The following is a 21689-nucleotide window of genomic DNA, read 5'->3' as shown; positions in this document are numbered from 1 at the left end:
GTTGTTTTCTACGATAGGCAAGGGCCAAGGTCATACATACTCGATGAAAAAGACCGAATTGTTCGAAGAATGAGCAAATTTGAGTGGCTACAGAAATTCTTTGACACTCGTACATTGAATGCAACATCTCTTTATGTTCAGTAACCAACAAACAGTTCCCTTGCGCTGTTTTGCAGAGTAACTCTTCTGAACAAGACATCCGATAGATAAGTGGACCAGTCTCATCTGCTTTATGTTTCAATCTATGCACGGAGGTTCTTGGTGACGACAAATTCTCTGAATACCTGTGTGACAAGAGGGACGACTTCAAATAGTTAACTTTCCTGTGGCGGCTTGGACAGGATACTCTCTGCCTATCGGTGGCTATATCTTCCAAATATTCATTGACACATACTCGTACGATAGCCGGAGTCGTGCAATCTTATGCTGCTTGAATACATATTGTGACATCTTCGTGGTATAATATGGTAACCTCTATCCTGTTGAAACACATTACAGTGGATATATCAATCCATACTTATAACCGTTCCCAAGCAGTATCGCCAGCTCACTTCGGCAGCAACGTCTGCTATACTCAAGCAGCACAACCAGCTGTATTCAAGTAGCATCACCAGCTATACTCCATACATCATGAGCAGCACCATGTGCAACGGTCCTGACTCCACAGACAGCAGCAACATGTCCGATAGCAGTACTGACACCTCAGTTGGGTCCAGTCCATACCAGTCTGACGAGGAAGTCATGACGTACTTTATTATTGGAGAAGCTGGGGATACAGGTAGGAACAGCTACTGTGTTATTCTATGTTAAATCAGTACAATAGTATAAACGCGTTCTTTTGAAACCTGAACGTGTTGATACTTACACTGCGATACAAAAAGGTTTGTCAATTCCTGCTTGATCACAACAGATGAAACATTCCGATTGAAAGAATAATAGCCTTATGGTTGTATAATGGTATATTTTCATTATTTCTGATACATAAAATAAGATTATTGAAAAACATTATCATGAAATTTTAACTTGTTTAAGTCACGACGTGACTTAAATACTGCCGATGTGACTAAAAGGCTTATTTCAATTTAAGTCACAATGGTGTTTCTCCGAAATGTATGTGATCCATTCATTGACAGTGTTTATCAGAGTTCTTAAATTTAAGATTAGGGTCCGTCAAGGGTGAGTTCTGATCCCGTTTTGGTTTTGGTATAGGGCAATAACAATGCCTTTAAACTTCACCCAGATATTGTGTCGTCTGCTGTTCGCCGTTTTGTACTTCAGATGCGATTAATATCAATGTCTTAACGCTTGCTTCTCGATTTGTGTTTATGGATGACAACGCTAAACCTCATCGCCCTCGAGCTGCGACTGCATTTCTGGAGGACACGCTATTAAAATATTAGAATCAATTGTTTGGGACATTCCTAGACGTCGTATGCAGGTGCTACAACTGATCCACCATAGAGAATGTAGCACCCTCAGAGGGAGTGGCACCAGTACCTCTTGATTGCTTACCAGGGAAAAAGGAGGATGGTTGCCGCTGTCATCCAGTCACAAGGCGGCTACCTTTTGCTCCTGAATTTCAGGATTAGGATTACCTTTAAAATATGAAAAAGATCAGTTTTGGACAGCAATGGCTTTTCGAACCTAACCTCTCAGATCCGTAGTTTTCGGGGCTACCAACTGTGCTTAATTACTGTACTTGAGGAACAGAGTTTTTAAGCAATTAAGATATTGAATGTTGGCATCGTTTTCGATGTTTTGAAGAGCCTTATTTTCCATTCAACATTTAGTTCTCCACCATTTCTTTTTTCAACATAATGGTAACATGAGAGATTTGCCTCGGACTGACCTTCCACGCGTGACATCACGTCTGCAATCACTTTCGGCTGACCCATCTAAGGAATCAATTCCACACTGCCAGTCTGACTGCTCGAACCATTGCCGGCTTACTAGCAATCAGTTTCAGGACTGTACAGATTCGACTGAGGCAGCACAACATCCGTCTCCGACCTCCAGCCACATGTCCTCTTTTGCTCCAACGCCTCCTGGTGCAGACACCATCTATGGCACAGGATACAAGATTAGATTGGGATGGTATTTTGTTCACTTATGAGTCGAGATTTCATCTCGACAGCTCAGATGGCAGGGCAAGGATGTGCAGACGGTGAGGTAAACGATATGCTGACGCGTGCATTGCTCAACGTCCACATGTTGGTAGTGGTAGGGTTATGGTATGGGGCGCCATCACATTTCATGGTGAGACACAACTTGTCATTGTCCATGGCAATCTGACAGGTCTGCAATACAGGGGTGAGATCATTGGGCCTCATGTACAACTGTTCATTCAAGGACAGAGACGTAACTTCAGCAAGATAATACACGTCCACATCTCGCTCGTGTTGTGAAATATTTCCTGAGACAGAACATTCCGGTACTTCCCCGGCCGGCTCTTTCTCCGGACCTGTCCGCTCTCGAGCACGATTGGGATGAAATGGAGCAACGTTTACGTCAAGCCCAGAATCAATCATTGAAGCTGAAGTATGTAGACTTGACACTACAGTGGATACAGTTGAGGACAGTGTGAGTAGTTGTGATAAACTGTTAGAGGAGACTACAACTGCTTTCAGACAGGAGCTAGACACGCATTTACAGAGATGCAGAAAGTTGGAAAAGTAGTGTGCAGAAGGTGCACACGGTGACATTACCCACAATATTGTGCTACATAATGTACCAGAATCAAATAATGAAAATGTTTTAATAAAGGTTAATGGTTTGCTAAATGAAGTTAAGAGAGATTCGTTTTAAACGTGCAAAAAGGAAAGTGTCCAGAAATAGCAGGTACCCCGGTGTCATCGTCACGAAGTCTAGTTCTATCGACGACAAGAATATGATTCTGTCTGAGAAATAAAAGCTGAATGAATCAAGAAACTTCAGAAATGTGTACATTGCAGCCGATAAAAGTCAACAGCAACGGTCCTTGAAATCCAACTTTAAAATGCTGGCGGATGCTATCGTAAAGGAAGACTTGAAGTTTACTGGAGGACGTGTACTACGACAACGAAATGACCGACGCCAGGATGGAAGGAACGAAAGAAGTGACTCAGCCACAGCAAGTGGATTGGACTCTCAACACACAACACGTGCCAACAACTATCAACAAACAACACGTGACAACGGGCGAGCCAATCATCCGACCAGGAGCAAGGAGCGGGAACAAGGAAGAGAGCACGTGACTGGAAGAGACAGGGCTAGTTATTCAAATTAGTAAAGTCCGGGCTTTGGTATTGCAATGGTTGGGCTAGTGACAGTAATGCAAATGATCATCTGTTAAGATCAACTTGTGTTTCTCATTTAGATTGTGACATTGTTGGCGTAGTTGAAACTCATCTGAAATTTAATCAATCTATATTTGTGGAAGACTATTCGTGGTTTGGACACAGTAAAAACTATCTCCATTGGCAAGCCAAGGGAGGCTCTGGAGGCGTGGGCTTCATAATAAAAAATGACTTATTGGTTAAATATAATGTGACTATTCTTGATGTTGTGAATGAAGGCATTTTGTAGTTCAAATTAGAACACAATAGTACATGCTTATTTTGCATATGTGCATGTTCTTTGCATTCAGAATGTTCTACCTGAAACATCGATGCAGCTGACTTTTATGACAAATTCTTGATTCAGATATCTGAGTACCATGTGTATAATATTGGTTATAATTGTGGTAATCTAAACGGTAGCTGAACTCTTGAGAAACACAGATTTCTGAATGATAAATGGTAGAAATAATGTACAAAATGACTTTACTTGTATTTCAGGCAAAGGGGCCTCTGTGGTTGATTATTGTTTATGTGCATATGAAGAATTTAATCGTATTTCTAATTTTAATATTACACGTCTGTGATTTAGTTCAATATTACTAAATTCGACCACTCCGTAATATCACGGACTTTGGAAATTCTCCCGGAACGTCATATTAGCAATTCTGTGACTGTGATCAATCAAGTGTGAAACATGATGTTACGTGTGTGCCCGAAACCATATCCAAGTAGGAATGCTCACTCTGTGAACAGTGAGATGTGGATGTAGCCTACACTAATTTCCTGTCTACCGTTAAGCAATATACATACAAGAAACAAGTGAGATGTGGATGTAGCCTACACTAATTTCCTGTCTACCGTTAAGCAATATACATACAAGAAACAAGTGACATGTGGATGTAGCCTACACTAATTTCCTGTCTACCGTTAAGCAATATACATACAAGAAACAAGTGAGATGTGGATGTAGCCTACACTAATTTCCTGTCTACCGTTAAGCAATATACATACAAGAAACAAGTGAGATGTGGATGTAGCCTACACTAATTTCCTGTCTACCGTTAAGCAATATACATACAAGAAACAAGTGAGATGTGGATGTAGCCAACGCTAATTTCCTGTCTACCGTTAAGCAATATACATACAAGAAACAAATCAGATGTGGATGTAGCCTACACTAATTTCCTGTCTACCGTTAAGCAATATACATACAAGAAACAAGTCAGATGTGGATGTAGCCTACACTAATTTCCTGTCTACCGTTAAGCAATATACATACAAGAAACAAGTGAGATGTGGATGTAGCCTACACTAATTTCCTGTCTACCGTTAAGCAATATACATACAAGAAACTTTTTCACACTATGGTCTGGTCTACTGTTGACTACGGAGCAGCGATTTAGGGGAGCTCAAACGCTACGTTTGTCACGACTCAACAGAACAGAGCTATGAAATTCTTTATGGGTGTTCGGAAATCTGCCCCCAACGAGGCGGTGGAAGGAAACATGGGTTAGACCCCGACACAAGTGAAACTCCGGCGGACTGTGATGAAAACGTACACCAGACAGCCTAAACCCCGAAAGAATTCGAAGTAGTTAAAAATGGATTACGTGTGAAGGAAATTATACACAAGGTTCAGAGTGCAGTACGACAGATATGTTATGAGAACTGAAAGAAGATAGATTGCCCGACTAGTCGAGATGGCAAGTGAAGTAATATACGTCGACACTAAAGAACCTTTAAGACGAACTATGAAGTGGAACACTACATTACTGAAAACATCCCACGAGGCCACAGATAAGCGATAGCCATGTATAGATGCGGTGTTGCCCCCTTGTTAATAGAAACTGGTCACTACAGTAGTATGCCTTTAAATGAGAGAGTGTGTTTTAACTGTTTAAATGTTGTTGAAGATGAAAATGCATGTACTTTAGTACTGTCCTTTATATCAGTCTTTTACAAAACGTCTGTTGGCTGAGTGCATAGTTTTAAATGGTAATTTTATGAAGTTTACAGATGTGGAAAAGTTATCGTTTTAAATGTCTAGTCCTATTTAATGTAAATTAACAGCCAAGACCCGCTTTGTTATTTTATAGGAACGGCGCGTTTACTATTTGTAAATAGTCTCTCATAATCACATAAGGGATGGTGCATTATATGCATTTTACTTTTTTACGATGTTTTGAATGTATAATGTATGAGGTGAGACTCGTAATAAACAATCTGTCTGCCTGTCTGTCTGTCTGCGTCGTTGCCAAGCCTCCATCAACACCAATGACTTTTGACACAACATCTCTTCAAGGATGTATCACGATGCCTAGTGACAAATCATACAGATCTGGATATCATATTGTCAATAGTTAAATAGTAATTAAGAAAAACACTGCCAATCATGTTATTGGTTTTTTTTAAAATAATGCACAGTTAGTATATTCCAGTAGTGTATCATACGATGAACATATGAATGTCCGTTTTGCAGTGATTTTGAAAGAGAGGGATGTATGCCAACATTTTAATTTTGACTTTCCTATATCTATTTATACTTATATATTATAGTGTATGTAGAATCAGTCGACCGCAAAACTAAAGTAATAATTTCATCTGGCTGCAATTCCCAACCCTTATGTTTCACAAAGGACTGTGAACATGACGTTTTATTCTACATTCAAAAATTTTGCATTGCTAACGGCAGTTCTAAAACTCTGATAATCGGAGAGGTACGAATCGAAATGTATTATGTTTCTACACGTACAGAATGGTTATCCCGAGTATATCATATGCGCTTTATGTATGGCACCAGAGCGTGTCCTTAGGTTGCTAGTGTCATGTTTTACATATACCTGGTGAGACGTGTCGTGGGAAAGAAAACGTCAGCATTTGAAATACACTTGAAAATGTTTTGATATGAGAGGCGTAATAAGTGACGCTCATTCACTTGTAATAATATACGTGTGAAATGTTAGCGGAGTTTGAACGGGAAAGGGTCCGGAGGGAGGAATACTGCAGTGTACCATATAGGTATCGTCGTGTAGAATGTTGTGGCAGTATGAACGGGATGAGGATGCAAGTGAGACTCACTGGGAAACTGGAACTACACACGAGTTTACTGTTGCATTGCAGATGACGCTGCTTGTCGTACACCCATACAGCATGTTGGGAATAAAGTGGAACAACAGACCTCAGGGGCTGCACAGACCATGGCTGAAGCAGAGCATGGTAAGTTGCAAATTGATTGATTGTCGTTGTCACACGGATTTTAAGTTAATAATGGTCCCATGGTCGTGTTGCTATAGTAGTTCGTAAATGTTTATACTTTCTGACTGTAGCCAGCATTATCGCTGTGCAGGTAACAGTGAAGTCTTGAATATTATTTCATTGCTCAGTTTGACATTGCCCTGACTGATGAATGCCAGTATCTTAAATCGGTGATTAGCCAGCTACATGGGAATACCCTATCAGGTATTGACAAGGCAGATGCTATACGGAATCCGAAGGTACATTAGTTTCTTATATGTCCGTGGAAAACGTTACAAACTCTACTTTAAAAATATAATAACAGAATCACTGTGTACAACAGTGTATAAAGTACTGTTCCAGTCGGTTGCAAAAGGAACAACTAAAAGTATGTACTTGCAAAACATTTTTAGAGATTTAGATGTCTGTCATATCATGTTTGGGAGTGTCCAACAATATCTGGCATGTCCGCCATGTTTATGCGAAACATACACCACACCTTGACACACTTGCCCTGCAGATCTGAAGTTAGTCCATTAGCTGGATCTCTGGCGTAATCACAATCTATCAGGTGTTGACAAGGTAGATATATGCTATACTGCATGCAAAGGTAAATTAATAACCTGTATGTCCGACATGAAAGAATAAAAATAACAGAATCACTGCCAATGATGTAGTGAAGCTAAATGTCTGTTATATCACTTTTGGGAGAGTCCAACAATATCCTAGTATGTCCACCACATTTATGCGAAACATACAACCTGGACCAGCTGCTTCTGGGTCTCTGGCGTAGTCTCAATGTTCGTTTGCTTTCCCTGCCCAAGAGCCTGGTCACACTACCGCCCGCTGACCGATCGTGGTCAGGAATCGTTGCCTTGGCGGTTACCGAAGTCGTTCGTCGTTATCCACTATGTTAACTTACACAGGTGTTCACACAGTTATACAGTTCTGCCGAAGTCAAAGATTACCAAAAACAAACACTATCCTTCAATCTCACATTTTTCCATTTCAAATATACTACTGGAATAAACTAAATGTGCATTATTTAATATTATGTTATATTTTAATGCAAAAAGGTAGTAACATGATTTGTGGTGTTTTATTGAATCACTGTTTAACTGTTGACAGAGGAAATATCGAAATCTGTATGATTTGACACTAAGCATCGTGACACGCCCTTGAAGAGATGTGGTGTCAAAACTCAGTCCACAACTTCAATGGCTGATTCTGGGCTTGACGTAAACGTCGCTCCATTTCATCCCAAGCGCGTTCGATAGGAAACAGGACAGGAACAACAGCTGGCCAGTTGAGTACCGGAATGTTCTTCTGCCTCAGGAAATCTTTCACAACACGAGCGAGCGTGAAGTACGTCTCTGTCCTAGAATGAACAGCTGCATATATGTGGCTCAATGATCTCAGTGTATCGCAGACCTGTCAGATTGCAACTGACAATGACAAGTCGTGTCCGACCATGAGATGTTATCAATAGAGAGCATACCGTTCACCTCACCGCCTGTAACCCTTGCCTTTGAGCTGTCCAGATGAAATTTCCACTCATAAGTGAACAAAACACAAATCCAGTCTTGTCTCCTGGACCGTAGATGCTGTCTGCACAGGCAAGACGTGCTTGTCAGTGACGTTGGAGCCAACGTGACGTTGTGACCGGATGTTGTGCTTCCTTAGTCGGTTCCGTACCCACGTCCTGGACCTGATTGTACGTAAGCCAGGAATGGTCCGGGCAGTCAAACTGGCAGTCTGGAATCGATTCCTTAGATGGGTCAGCCGAATGTGGTTGCTTTGCTGACGTGACGTCACGCGTGTACGGCCGGTCCGAGGCAAATCTCTCGTGTTCCCATTATGTTGTAAACGTCGCCATTGAGATGAGATCGTGTTTCGATGGCATCAAATTGCCTGGCCACTTCATTTGGGGCCAATCCAATCTCCAGCATACCCACCGCACGTAGACGCTATTTTTCTGTAAACCACATGACGTACGCGCAGTTTAGTCTGAGCTTAACGTGTTTTCCACGACATTTAGAGGCTTGAGAATTATCAACCGTTCTTCAATTTTCAATATCAGGTGTGTAACTTCAGGTGTCCAAAAGCATGCAAAACGTAAGTTCATTGTGCACAAAGTCCACGTGCCACGCGCGATACTTGACATCAAATTACATGCAAAATGCTTTGCTACATGTTTATTAAGGGTTATGTTTATAATTTTTCAACTAACGTTTATTTTGTGCAATTTTATATCATGCATAACAATTGCTTTTTCCGTTAGTATGTATCATCTGAACAAATCAAAACAAGGTTGGGAATATTTCCATAAAATACTGATTACAAATTAAGCGAGAGAAATCACTATTTTGTTCAATACGACTCTTGACATACTATGAAAGAACATGATAGAAAGAGTACCAATCATATCCCATTTAGTTGCACGTACGTGACTAAACTATAATGCTTCAAGTATCAAATCATCTCGTATCATACCTTGCCAATGATGACCATCTTTTCAATAAAATAGCATAGGTAGACAGTACTACGTACTGATCTACAGAAATATAAGATATGATTGTATTATCATTCAATGGATAGCGTTCTCGGCAGGATAAAGCCATCGGATATTTTCGGTATCCGTTAGGGCCATTCGTGACCAACTCGTGTTATTCCGGGACAAGCCGAAAAGCGACTCGTGCCCTTCTGGAAGGTTTTCATATTGGCGCATGAACAACAGAACTACTTTAAACAAGAACGATAACTCTATTCCTGTTTTATGCAAGTGGTACTTAATATCACCGAAGCACTCGTACATTGTATTGCTGTTTTGGTTTTTACCTATTCATTGTAAGGAATTAAAAGTCTTTGATACAACTAAAAGAAGGAGAAAAGACATATTTGTTAAAGGCATATTCTAACGTAATTATCACCAGCTGTTCACAAATGGGATTTGTTTTACTGAATGTGCAAATAAGAGTTTTTAAAAACTCGGCTAAATTAAATCCCAAAGCAGATACTAAAAAAATGACTTTGATATATTTCTCATACTGAATATTCGTGTAACCTTGCTGTCATACCCCAAGTGGAATTTTAAATGAATTCGCTGAAAATATATGAATGACCAAAACAAGTCAGACTAACATATTCCCAGAGATGTAAAATATATGCCCAATGTTAGACATTAAAGTTGATTAGTTACATACAGATATAATATACTGAACAGCAAAAGCAATGCAAGTCTGGCTTTTTGTCAAGTTTGTTAATAGAAGACAACCAAAATCATATCTAATCATTTATTCTATAGAAAACACTGCCAATTTAACAGTTGAAAGTTGCTGTTGACATTGCAATAAGTTTAAATTGATCACAGTCCGTCAAAAGGAGATACCCCTGAACGCGAAAAGTGACAGTCTCTTTAGTAGCGCGTATAGACACATTGTGCTTGCACACAGGCCGTGCAACGTGGCCTCATTGAGTTCACTAGAGTCTGAAATACTTCCTGAGGCAACTGGTTCCGCTCAAACATCAATCTGTATTCCAACTGTGCAAGTGTCCAATTTCGTCCCAGAATGTTCAAAGGGAGCCATATCCGGGAAAGAGGCGGCCATGGAAAAAAGTTAACTTGTTCTGAACCAGATGATCCATCAACACCCTTGCTGTGTGTGGGCTGCTGGCGCTGTTGACGTGTCAAAACTGGCCCCTTATATGGTCTTAGGCAGTGGATTCGCGACGCCTAATCATATCACTGGACACTGCTCCACTTGACCCAAGAACTAAGGCTGCTGTTGCTGTTTCTGCTTAAGTTCGGTTCTTTAGATGAGTGACCCGGATGAACCGATCTTGCGTATGAGTTGTCACTCGTTGCCGTCCAGTAAGGGGACAATCAGCAGCAACCCCGGTTTGCTGATGACGTCGAGCAAATCGTTTCATGTGGTAAGATGACAGCCCAATTGCCTAGCTACAGTAGCTGCAGAGCTATCTCCGTGCAACTTTCCAATGGCCACTCCCCTCAGTCGTCAGTCACTGCTCAGTCGTCAGTCTAGGCATCGTTTGGGTGGCGTGTACACATCCTAGCGTTCAACACTGAACTGTTTTTTGACACAAACCTTTATAAAGAATATCTCAGAGTGAAATGCATGCTTTCCATCTGAACCGTCGACGCACGTGCTAAAATTATGGTTTTGCTGCACTGTTGGTGTGTTTTTGCGAATGGTTCGTATGGACGTCAAATTGCATGACATCATCTCATCTGGGATCATTACGTCACTTTACCATGAACGTTCCATAAACGTGAACGCTTACCATCATGCATATGAAATTTCATTTTTTCGAAACTTGCGTCTCTTTTGCTGTTCAGTATATAATTGTTTTGAAACTCGTAGCGATTTATGATTACATTTCCCAAAACTGTTGGAAGCGCACGTACAATCGCCAAAATAAGCCCGCAAGATCGTCAGAAATACACTCAATTGGACCCATGAGAGCCGTTATGTAAACAAACGCACGTGCGTGGATTTGAATCTCTCACCTTCCATGGCAATATCTTTACTAAAATCTACACATGAGCCAAAACAATTATATGTTACCTACATTCCTTGTACTTTCAATATGATGATACATATTTTCAAGATTTTTAAAACAATGACATAATGCCATAAACGATTTATGCATTCGGGATTATATTTATCAAAGCACCGCCTTCATTACGCGTTTTCTGATTGGTTTGTCGTATTTTCGCACATAACAAGCATCGAGTCGGGGACGAGTCTTCTTGGAGTTTATGGAAAGGGGCGAGTGGTGACGAATGCGTTAAGGCATGTACGGATATCGATGCAAATTAGAGAGGTCATATGCAAACTTTAGGGACTACTTTCTCAGTGTCAACAAACGTGGCGTCACGCCCATAAAGCGGCGAATGTGTCCGGATTGACGGCCGAGGTTACGGCGCTGTCATGCTTTGATCCAAGAAAATTCATGTCTGGTAATGATAGATGGAGTGGATGAAGAAGCGAAGATAGAAATTCATAGGCATATGAAGACACCAACACCTCTTCCCTGGTCGACTGTCAGTGTTAGCGAGCAGAACATGTCACGCGAACATTAAAGTGTGTTTGTTGTTCAAAAGGTCCGTTGAAGGTTTCTCTAAAGTTTATTGTTATTTTTCAAACGTAAAATTTGTTGGCAACAATACGACCTTTAACATAAAACGTACTAGGAACTAGATTACCTGTCGCAATCAATTGAGTGATCTGTTGAAAATTGTGTTAGCGAGCTTGTGAAAAATTGTTTTACCGAGCCGAGGATCGCCATATACAATGTATTTTTCCAAATGCAGGATATTAACCATCCCAAAACACACTCGCGTGGTATCCTATTTATATTTAGGGATTGCAGAAAGGTAAGCTCCACATGGCGAGACATGGGAAGTCGGATATCGTAAAAATGCCAAGCCCGGTACCAATATCCAAAGAAAAGATTTTGTTTGGTTATTTAACAAAACATAACAATCCTTTACAAGTTAACAAAGTATACTCCTTGCAAAAATTATGCAACAAGTATTTTCATCAATAGCAATCTCGATAGCGATTTTGGCAACATGTTATTGAAAGGTAAATATTCAAAGAATACTTAACCTTTGACTGTCAAATTGATTTATCTGATAACATTGACATCACCCGAACACAACCATCCTCAGAAACAACATGCAAAATGTGTGGCATGAATGTGCTCCACTCTTCACACATGCACCCTGGTCGGTGTAAACCTACCTGTAAACATTCCTCTGGCACAACAAGCAGGTCCTAACGTCATTTTTATGGATGATACTGCCCGAGAAAGAGGCGTTAACGATGTTGTTTAGATCAACAACATCTCGCATATGGACTGGCCTGCAAGTTCAATTGATTTTAATCCCATTGAATATGCTTGGGACATTATTGGAAGTCGTGATTTCGGTCTCCATGTTAACCCCAGACTCTGGATCACCTTGAGCAGGCGTTACAGAGAGAATGGCAGAACATTCCACCACAGCTACTTTAAAGGCTCATTTGGTCAATGTAAAGACGTGTAGAAGCTTGTATTTTTGCTCATGGTGGTCATACGCGTTACTGAACACTGCTTCACTGTCCAAAACTGACCTGAACCTTAATGTTCAAATTTTGCTCCATCAATGCAGCACATTTTGCACGACTGTTTCGCGGGTACATGCTTTTGGTGATTTGTAAGTCTATTATTGCTCAATACCATTTCATTTCATTTTGTTAATCGTTTGTATATATGTTTCACCTTTCTATTGCATCATTCCATGATTTGCAATTTCAATGAATGAAAATGTAACGAGACTACAAATTCGTTTTGCTTAACATTTTAAGAGGAGTATATAACTGAAATAGAGATTACTTTTATAAGCTTTGGTCAAACTGTCATGTTTTATTTTTGGCTATATTGTTATGCAAAACCCTATAATTACTTAATAAATAAATACAGCATAAAAATTATAAAAAGCAATTTCTGTCATCTATCAATCAGAAGCAAAACAATGTGTAACACGACAGCTGCATAGAGTCAGTTATAGCGGTATCCGCGTTCCTGTAATTGTTTTGATTTCTCTGTTGATAACGGATGGAAAATTGAATACAAAACATAGTACAGTTACTAACTGTATTGAAACGAAGTGGTCTAGGTATCGTTTTTCAGTCCTACCAAAGCCAAGCCTCTTTGTAACCCCACCCATGTGATGGTACTTGTCCAACTGTCCAGACTTCCTCCCTCTCGCTTTTGTATGTTTAATAAGACACTGTCTCGGGGGCATTGTTTGGCGACTGCTCATCCCAACTGTATTAGTGATTGTGAGTTTCCGTATAGATGCACAATGTTTGGCTTCCATGTTTTACAAATAAAGATAGTTTAAATATTACATCGGCATCATTCGGCATCATTCGGTGGCAAAATAGAAATTAATTGTTGCTTTACGAAAATCATTTAGAAATAAATATAAGATTGATTAAACCATACAACACCATATCCCTGTGAGAATAATAGCGCCATTATGTCCATGTAACCTTACCGATACTATCTCGATGAAAGAGCATGTTATAAGCTATTTTCGGAAGCTGATGTTCTGACATACGGATGATATTAAACCAATATTGTAAACACTTCATTTGCGAATTAATGTAAAATGGGTATCTTCCGCATTCTCCATATATCATATTAATTTGGAGCTACTAATCCAACACAAAGAAACTTTTACATGCAAGTAGGTGAATTCTTTTTAAACAATCAAATCTTTGGTAACCACACACTTCGGATCAATACAACAGGATTGACTGTAATTGGGCATCAAATAATTTGAAAAATACATTAGATGTGCTAACTGAAGATTTACGTGAAACCGACATCATATTAAGTAAAGCTCGTTTCCCTCGCAGTGATAAATCAGAAACACATTTGTCCATATTTAGTGTTGAATTAAACAGTATACCAAGATACTTATAGCCATTAGCTACATTAATTGGTTGTCCATTTAAGTACAATATTTCCTTTAAAGGACCCTTTCTGAATGCTATAATTTCTGTCTTATCTAAAGTTACATATAAATTCCATTTCTTAGTATATTTATCTAATAAATTCAACTGATTCTGTAGACCAATAACTGTGTGAGATAGTAAAATAACATCATCGGCAATAAGGGGGCATAAGGATTTCTAGGATGTCAGGATACATCTGTAAACCATGCTTACCGTTACTTGAAATTTCATAATCCAAATCGCTGATGAAAAACAGAAAAATCAAAGGACTCAATATACATACCTGATGTAAGCCAGACAGGCAACGAAAAATCAGTAACACCATAATCACTACGTACACATGATTTTATGTTTGAATACATTGATTTGGGGATATTATACATCTTCCCTTGTAGCCCAGCTTTTCTCAAACAACACCATAACTTATAACGATCAACTGTATCAAATGCTTTTAAAATCAATAAAAGCAACAACGTATAATTTGTATTAACGACGTGATAAACATTTTTTAACTACATGTATTAACAAAATGGTCATGATTAGAAAAATGCTCAGTTTGTAAGATTAGTTAAATTTTTAGTAAAAAGTGGAGATACATTGGTATGGTATTATTTGAATGTTCTTTACATTTTACAGAACATGTAAATAATAAAATATGCTTGGTGCAAAAGGTGTAGTGTATTATGTAAAATTACGAGAAATGGGTGCTAAAAATGTTAACAAATTATGCTTCTTTGGCCAAGTATCCACTTCTGAATACCAGCCTAATCATTGAGTGCTAGTAACCACTTCTAAATCCCAGCCTATTCTCAAAGTCAACAATCGGATCCAAAGTCAAGGTAAGAACCTGTTCTAAGTCATGTATATGTACGTTAGAATCTACTTTTTAACAGTGATAGCAGGTGCCAGTACCACTCAACACGTGTGTACGACAAGATAACATTTTAACTGTTACACTTACAAATTCCACTCACATATTTATTTAGCTGTATGGGCCAATTCTCTAGTGATACTGTGCGGTTGGACAGCCTAGTGCACACGAAATTGTGCAGAACTATGGATTGAGAAATAATCAAATACTTACATTGTCGTATTAGACTGGGATGCAAATACTTACATTTGCAACTTGGACACTGCATTATCTAATCTTGAAGGACTGTTGTAATATGTATTAGTTTGGGGAGAGACATTAATATAGGGAAAACACTGTTTGTCAATCCCACTGTACACTACTAGTGGTACAAGAATAAATATTGTTTAAACTATACACACACTTGCATACATCTTCAATTGTGTCGAATTGTAGATATAGACTATAGCTCTAGAACAAAGGCTCATGCGTCAGTGGCTACTGCCTAATTACCTAGTCGCATCTCTCACCTAGCCATAGTGCAATGTTGTCTTAACAAGACCTTTTTAGTCAGAGCCTGGCTCTCAGAGCCTTAGCCTCATTGGCCCAGTTCGTAAGTCTATTATTTAAAACGGCAGTAAAAACTTTCCTCAGGACACTCATTAATAAGCTCCCGCTATAGTTGTCAGGTCTCTCGGATTGCCTTTCTTATGTAAAGGGACTATTTCTTAACAAGACCAACTGCTGGGAAATATTTGATTGTCAAAGAGTTTGTTGAACATTTATGGAGAAATGGCATTATATCAAAATGGGAGCATTTAAGCATCTCTATCAGCACTTGATCGGGCCCGGCAGATTTCCCGTTCTTTAAGTTTTTTATTGATGATGTAATTTCATGTTCAGTTATAGTAGAATTTAGAATGAATGCATCAATATCTGTGAGGAGAAAAACATTGATATTTACAAAAACATTTTTAAAATGGTAAAGCCATTCTGTTCTCATTATAAGATTCGTCTGTTTGGATTTGTTTTGTAATGATCATATCTGTTTCCAAAAGCTAGATTGACTATTTATGCTTCTATGCAATCTTTTTTCGAATTTCTTACATGAAATGGATTTATACAAAATTTATAATGATTTTCTTTGTCTACAATACGCTATTCTGTTAACGACAGTACGTTGTGTTCTACATGTCATACATGCTATTATTATTCTATTTCTCAGGTATCATCGCGAGTCTTCAGGAAGAAAATATTCGACTGAGGAAGGTGACTATTGATGACTAATACAATGTTGAGTTGTAGTGTGGTGAAATACTGTTTGATGTTGCTTTGAAGATCATGCCAATTAGATAGGGACGTGCTCACACGGTGTTTGTGGATGCTTGTACTAGCAGGCTTACAGCATCCTTTTAAACGTGTTTTGGTAAAACCAGAAACCTGCCATTCTCCAGCGTGATGCTCCTATCGACCAGACCATGGAGAAATCATTGAATGTTAAACAACATAAAGGGCGTACATACATGTAAATCTGATTACGTTATAATGAAAACAAACAATGACCTATTAATCTCCAATCAATCCATCTTTCTTTATGCAAGATTCTAATATATATACAAGGGTCTGCCCCAACAAAAAGGAGACACGTATAAAAATATGATAAATTGTTATGTACCACTTGCAACTAAACGCTGCACATTCTTAGTAAGATATTACCAGACGTTCTTACCTGATCACAGTTAACACAAAACTGCTCACAAATATATGGAATAGGTGGCAGAAAGGAACAAGACATAACTTGCGAAGGATTCGACGCTGTGGCTTAAGTAGGGAAATGTTCAGTCATTTCTACATGGCTTTCAGACCCAAAACAGGTGAGCAAGACAAGACATGAGGTTTTGGAATATTAGGCAGAGTCTCAAAACATTTGAAATCCCTGTTACAGTGTTACATACTTGACATAATCACAATTGCGATATTCAACTATTTCAACGAGTCTCGTGATGATGCAATGCTCGCTCGAAAGGCTGATGAGACAAAACACAAATAAGTGATCTTTGATTCAGATCGGCAGAAACTGTATTCGTTTATACACTTGTACACTCAGACACCACATGGTCACTGCTAATAGGAGTCCAGCTTGACATCAGACTTCAACTTTCTGGCAAGGTTTTGAAAACATGGGATAAACCTACATATTCTGTGAACACCGATTCTGGCTACTGGCCTCCGTTATGCGTACGCCAGAGAAACAGAGAACTGACGCAAAGTCACAGAGATGATAAGGAATCATTTGGCGGTTTGATAATGAAGCAACCTAATTTTCTTGTTCTTTCTAATTTTCTGTCCATCTACATCTTACGTTACCTACTCAGCTAAGCTTCATCGCGATTGCTATCGATTATGATAAAGTCGAAGAGACAGTTTCTGAGACAATGGTTCAACACGGTACACACAAACAAGCTGAGTTGGGAAAAACACACAAAGCTACCTTCATGTGTACTCATTATCAAGTGTTGTGGTTTGGTCCAGGATTACAGGATCCCCGTATTCGTGCTACTGCCGCCACGATCCTCGCTCACTTTGCGAGGGAGACGAGATTCTTCCTGCTGGTCCAGCCACGCCAAGTAGTGCAGTGGTTTAAGGTGAAATTAGATACTTGGCGGACTAGAAAGCATGAAACTTTGCAAAGTGCTGGGGAATATCATAATAAATACATAGTTTTGGGGTGCCCGATTTTGGGCCTTTTCCGAAAAATCCAAGATGGCTGACGAAAATCAAGGATTTGCAATTGTATCACTACGTGACTTTTCCCCACCGGATTAAAGCAGAAAACATTGCACAGCACTAGGGAACATAATGTTAAAACATATTTTGGGGTGTTTCCGATTTTTTTGTGCCCATTTTCCGAATAATCCAAGATGGCGTTCAAGATGGCTGCCCAAACTTCAAGGATTTCAATTCTTACACTACGTGGCTTTACCCCGCTGGATTAAAGCAGAACACCGCGCACAGTGCTAGGGAACATCATGATTAAACATATTTGTGGATATGTGCCCGTTTTGGGCCTATTTACCGAAACATCCAAGACGGTCACCCAAAATCAAAGAGTGCTGAAGTCCACCCAGAATGGTTGCCGACTATAAAAAAATCTTCATTTTGTTCATAATGGAGATATATTCGCCACCCTTCAAATGGCCTTTGTAATACTTTCAAGAAATCTTACAAACAAGATATATTTTTAGTAGTAAAGATATCATTCATCATCCATTAATGAAAAATACTGTTTTGATCAGTCACGTAAGGACATCATTCTGTCAAAGATCTCTGTGATTCTGAGTCTTCCTTAACAGAAGGTCCCATTGCAGTTACAAGGCGATGTCCTTAGAAGTTGAGAAGATATACAGATGCACATCTTTTGAGCATTGAGGATTGAGACTCAAGCAGCCACATTTGATACATGTTCTTAACAACTCCGTAAAGCTTCTGGCAGTGGCATCCACTCTGTCGATATGTGTACAACAGTCATCCCTTGTCACACCAAACAAATCTTGCTCTGGTGGTTTCTGTCTGGGAAGTAAGCCATATGCTGATCTGGTACAAGCTCCTGTTTGTGTGCTGTAGCAGAGCATCCTGAGTGGGAAGAAGATTCTGGTTCCATTTGATCTTGCAGCCATGGCAGAACATTTCTTGTCACAGTTCGTTGACTATGTTCACTGATGTAGTGCTGTCAGACATGATGCATGTGAATAGTTCAAGTGATGAAAACACTTCTGAGACTTTGTCCACAAGTTGGAATGGATGCTTTGCAGGAAAAGGAAATCTGTGAGCCACATCCACATGTGGATATCCAAGTCTTCCAAGCAGTTTTTTGCCTTTTCCACTGAACTTTGTGATGTTGTGTCAGAACCAGTGAATGCGTGGAAAAAGGAAGCGCCACTTTCATCTTCCGACATCCCAGATCTTGAAATATTCTGTTGATGTTTACTTTTTTTGCAGAAGTATCTTTGACATGAAGGCAGAGTCTGGTATCCGGATTTTCTTGATTTTGTTCGCGTTTCTCATTATGTTCCTTCAAAGAAAACCTTCTTTGTAGATGTTTCCAAACAATGTCGCTACGATGGCAGTCTCCTCCAGTTGTTCTTCCTCCATGCGTAAGAAGAGAAGACTCCGAAAATTACCAAACGTTTAGGAATAACCTCTATGCAGTGCATCAACAACGGCGGCGCCATCAAACACTTTAGCATCAATGTCAGGAGTCATACTCAGGTGATGCAAGACAATAAAAGAGCTCTGATTTGCTGTTTGGTAAATGAAGTTTTCCATGAATTGATATGGATGTTTGCCACGGGTGGTTTTCATGAGAAAAGAATTGATTTAAATCATATCGACGTCCTGACATTCAATGAACATCTGACTGAAGAGACTGTAGTCATATTTCAGGTCATTTGTTTGCTGCTTGAGATTAGACTGAGGTTTTGTTTGTGATCTCTTGAACAAAAGGGAGGTGATTCTTCTTGATGGGACTGTGAATTGATTCTGTAATTTCCACAGGAACATCCTTTACAAACTTCTCACATGTCTTTTCCACTGTGTTCTTCACTGATTCCATAGATGCTACGACAGCTCCACCAACACAGTGATGCTCATCAAGGGTTATCAGTTCAGGAAATTCCTTCCAGGAAGGATTTTCTATGGAAGCAACTGTGCCACATAAGTTAGCTGTTGACATTAGTCTTAAATGTCTGCTGTGTAGCAAAGCCTTGTTCAATGATTCCTGTGAAATCATTTGATTGTTCAGCGTTCTATACCACTGTCCCACATGGCAAACTTGAGGGGAAAACTTCATTCCTTGATTAATGGGGCATATGTAAACAAATGTGTGGTGGACAAGGAGGCCTACATATCTATCTTCAGAGGTTCAGGACAATTTGTCAAAATGAAAGCATATGCCAATAGTAGTTGACCGAGAAAACAGTATGTGAAATGCTGGGTTCTCTCATTGATAACATCTTTGTAAAATCTAGGGGTAAACATTTTGACATGAAGTAGAGGCATCCCCATGGGCACAATTGCGCAACAGTCCTGGCGGATCTGTTTCATTTGGCATATGAATCAAAATTTCTGCATATGCTGGCAAAATCAAAACAAGGTCATTTACGCTTAGGTACATAATTGATTTAATATTGTTCAATAATCATCAACTAGCCACTTGCCTTCCACTGATTTACCCGTCTGAACTTCCCCGACTGATTCGTATTTAGTTCCATGCAGAAAGCTTCAGTGGGAGAAAAACTCTTCAAAAGGCTGTGTGACAAAGGGATGATTTCAACTCCCAATAGTCTGCTATATCGAGCAATATCCCAACAGCTCTGGCCTGTGGTGTTCTTCTTTTATGAATACTTTTCACCAAGATTTCAAAAGAGCGTCATACCACTCTTGAACTTGAAGTTGTTCGATCAACGTTACAACACCCAAGGCCTCTGTAAAGATTTCAAAATGTTTTATGGTAGACATGTGGAGGACATTTCGAAATTTGATGCATCAGTGACAAAAATGATGTCCGGTGCAATTTCACATTTGGACTTATTTATATTGACTTTGACCCGAATTATTTTTCCAGGTGAACAATTGACTAAAAGTTTGTATTTGTGTATGACGGGTGCTACCGGTGGGGCAGAATACGCTCACCTTTTGCGAACACCTGGTATCACCACTATTTCGTAGTGATTCATAAACACATGCTCTGTCATTGTATCGCATGATCACAATCACTATATTGCTTGGACTCCATTTGTTTACAAACAACATCGTACAGCTGTACTACTGCTGAAATAAATATTCATGATATAGTCATTGTACTGTCGACTCTGCTTTTAACACAGATTTCTTGTGGATGTGAAAATGGGTTCTGTCAGCTTCTTTTTGCTCCATCAGTCATTTGATCAGGTTTTCGTAGGTCATACTATGCAAACGTTGTGAGACATGGTTCTGTGATTTTCCTTTGCAATTAAATATATCACCTATAGTTAATGTGTTTATGGTGGCGTTCTTTTTCAACGAGTTGTAGCTGAATTAAATCAATATCATGAATTGGAACTGTCTCACTGTATTTCTTATACATCATTCTGGTTACATTAGGTTTAGTGCCTACGTAAAGATAAACGAAAATGTAGCCATGACATAAGATAAATTCATTGTAGCCTCATCACTCTGGGTAAACGGTTGTCTGGCGTACCCTCTGTAGCAATGCATGTACATGGCTTAAGCTGCGGCAACACAGAGGGTACATCACACCGTATACCATTCTTGATCTGGCTACAGCGTGCATACTATTTACTCCTTATTTTGCTCTATTAACACCCACCAGAGAATAGAGGAGCTGGAGGCCTTCGACTGGATATCTGTTGCTACTGAGGGACAGCGGGTTTGATAGTGAGGGAAGCAGTCTGGCATCCTCAAACAGGGAGTTCAGTTATTCGGAGAAATCAGAAGCCTGAAGTTCACCGTGGTGTCAAGATAAAAGAAGGTTTTAAGAGATTCTTCCCGTTTGGACGGCAAAACATAGAGGGTAAGCGGTTGTGTAGAGGTTAGTTAACTGCTCTATGTGAAGCTGGATATATAATATAAATAGTATGCTGCTCTTTTAGGGTAATACGGTCTGATGTATGCCTCACAACGTACACAAGGTATTTATCCTACCGCCATGTTAAATGTACAAAATATATATATTTTTGGAAGATTTTGAAAATCGATAAC

General features: G+C 39.4%; 1 protein-coding gene across 1 annotated transcript; it reads left to right on the top strand.

Moving 5' to 3' along the window:
- Positions 1–181: 181 nt before the first annotated feature.
- LOC124272385 lies at positions 182–21397 on the top strand. Its single transcript, XM_046707551.1, has 4 exons — positions 182–778; positions 6438–6533; positions 16156–16199; positions 21301–21397. The coding sequence occupies exons 1-4, from the start codon at positions 631–633 to the stop codon at positions 21361–21363; spliced, it is 351 nt and encodes a 116-aa protein (XP_046563507.1). The 5' UTR covers positions 182–630; the 3' UTR covers positions 21364–21397.
- The last annotated feature ends 292 nt before the right edge of the window (positions 21398–21689 follow it).

The sequence above is a fragment of the Haliotis rubra genome, unplaced genomic scaffold, assembly GCF_003918875.1.
Source record: "Haliotis rubra isolate DU_JTF1 unplaced genomic scaffold, ASM391887v1 Scf1697, whole genome shotgun sequence".
Taxonomy (NCBI): Eukaryota; Metazoa; Mollusca; class Gastropoda; order Lepetellida; family Haliotidae; genus Haliotis; species Haliotis rubra.
Note: the sequence above shows the minus strand (reverse complement) of the source record. Positions and strands in the feature narration are given on the sequence as shown.

Coding starts and splice junctions, on each gene's coding strand:
- LOC124272385 (XM_046707551.1), top strand. CDS start 631: ATGAGCAGCACCATGTGCAACGGTCCTGACTCCACAGACAGCAGCAAC. Junction 779..6,437: donor TGGAGAAGCTGGGGATACAG/GTAGGAACAGCT, acceptor GTTGCATTGCAG/ATGACGCTGCTTGTCGTACA. Junction 6,534..16,155: donor CATGGCTGAAGCAGAGCATG/GTAAGTTGCAAA, acceptor TCTATTTCTCAG/GTATCATCGCGAGTCTTCAG.